This window comes from Limulus polyphemus, unplaced genomic scaffold, assembly GCF_000517525.1.
Source record: "Limulus polyphemus unplaced genomic scaffold, Limulus_polyphemus-2.1.2 Scaffold15779, whole genome shotgun sequence".
Taxonomy (NCBI): Eukaryota; Metazoa; Arthropoda; class Merostomata; order Xiphosura; family Limulidae; genus Limulus; species Limulus polyphemus.
In genome coordinates, this window is record NW_013681389.1 from 2543 (window position 1) to 4758 (window position 2216).

The following is a 2216-nucleotide window of genomic DNA, read 5'->3' on the forward strand; positions in this document are numbered from 1 at the left end:
GGTGGTCAAAGATTTCGTGCAATGGTTTGACTTTACAACAATGGTTTTGGATATATATATATAGCACTTCATAGAATATTTTGTCTTTTATTATCCAACTCAACTGACGAGTTATGGTATTGAATGCAAAGCCTATTGGCGCAGTGACTTGTGGGAAATGATATTGTTTTACATATCTCCAATTTCGAGCTGCAATGAACAAATTAAGGGAGGAAAAAAAAACGTTTGTTTATAGCAACTTTTAAGCACGTTGGTTTTCTAATATTTCGGCGTTTAACCCGAAAAAATTCGCAGTATTAGGTTTTGTTTGCTCGTAAACAGAATAAATCTGTTTTTACCATACACGTCATCATTAAACAATATATTAGTTGAAAATTCGTTATAAAAACAATATTAACGTCTAGAAATATTGTAGTTTATCAACTCACCCGAAGGATCTCAAAGATTCTTTACTATAGAATTTGAATTTTTTAATTTAACAAAGTACGCTATATTTACAACTCACCCGAAGGATCTCAAAGATTCTTTACTATAGAATTTGATTTTTTTAATTTAACAAGTACGCCATATTTATTTTCAAAACCTTAGTTGAGCACTTGTTCCTAAACAAAAAAGTATTGAACATTTAATGAATTTTCATCGACAAAAATTATCCAAGAAAAGACATTAGAAACTTTGACATTTAAACTAAGAAGTAATACTATTTTCCAATGCTTTATAAACAATTCACTTTTTCATTTGCTCTTTGAAAAAAGAGTCTAATTTGTTTATTAGCTAGAGAGAGCTGCCGGATTTACAAGTGACGTTATAATAGGCCTAGAAAATTCTAATTTAACGAGTTGAATTATTACTAGTTATATGGTTTATTTGTAATTAAGCACATAGCTACACAATAGGCTATCCGTGCTCTGCCCACCACGGGTATTGAAACCCGGATTCTAGCGTTGTAAGTCCGAAGACATTCTAGTTTTCTGGAAACTCGCTACAATAAATGGTTTAACCTTGTATATAACAATCTCTAGCCTGTCTCCAACATCAACCTGGAAATGAATATTTCTGTATTTCTAATTAAAATTAAAACAACTACACTATAGTTTCATATTGGAAACAGTAGTATTAATAACACTAGCGTTAAAATTAGGAAATATGCTTCGCTAGGCCTAATCCACAGCGGTATTAATAACACTAGCGTTAAAATTAGGAAATATGCTTCGCTAGGCCTAATCCAATTTATTAATTTTCTGACGACAAAACATTAGCACAATAAATTGTTTGTAATTAAGCACAATAAATACTACTTACGTTTACGTCAGTGTAAACAATAGCTGGTTCCTTGGGTGCTAGAGGTTTTTTCCTTGTTGAAGTTTCTTCTTCGCTGATTCCATTTTCTGCATTCTCTGTTGAATTCTGGTGATCCTGATGCTCTGCTCCAGAGGCTTCAGAACGGCGTGACGTTTTATTCCTTGCTCCTAAACCTTTAACACTCCTGGACTTCGCAGGAGTTGCATTTTGTTCATTATGATTTATATTTTGCGTTGGAGTACGCGAAACCGATTTATTAGAGATTTGTTCGGTCATTTGTTTTGTAATATATTTCGTTTCAATATATCTCTACTTCAAAAAGCAGATTTTTCTTAATAATAATACGAGTTTTTTTAAAAATCGATGAGAATTTTATAATAATTTAATTCCTGAAAGCTGATGATTTCAGATCTTTTACCTGTAAGAAACAAATATGAGCTTCATGGGTAACCATTATGTAGATGACACATGTGTATGATTTAAAAAATGACAAACAGCTGATTAAGTTTGTTAGTTATATGCCTGGTCAACATGATAACGTGCACATCACACGTGGTTGTCAACAAAAGTCTGTTTCACCTTTTATGGACACTCTCAAGTACAACAAACATGAAATAAATTAGACTTTGGAGACAATAAGAAACCAACATAAACTGAGCTTTATCCACTCTCTGATAGCTTTGGACACTCTCAAGTACAACAAACATGAAATAAATTAGACTTTGGAGACAATAAGAAACCAACATAAACTGAGCTTTATCCACTCTCTGATAGCTTTGGACACTCTCAAGTACAACAAACATGAAGAAATTAGACTTTGGAGACAATAAGAAACCAACATAAACTGAGCTTTATCCACTCTCTGATAGCTTTTGACACTCTCAAGTACAACAAACATGAAGAAATTAGACTTT

General features: G+C 32.4%; 1 protein-coding gene across 1 annotated transcript in view; it reads right to left on the bottom strand.

The window, feature by feature from the left end:
• LOC106477471 overlaps positions 1 to 1615 on the bottom strand; it is a 3796-nt gene extending 2181 nt beyond the window's left edge. The window contains exon 1 of the mRNA XM_013938031.2: positions 1303 to 1615. Within this exon, the coding sequence (XP_013793485.2) occupies positions 1303 to 1578 (276 nt within the window). The 5' untranslated portion in view covers positions 1579 to 1615. The remainder of the gene's footprint in view (positions 1 to 1302) is intronic.
• Between the last annotated feature and the right edge of the window lie 601 nt (positions 1616 to 2216).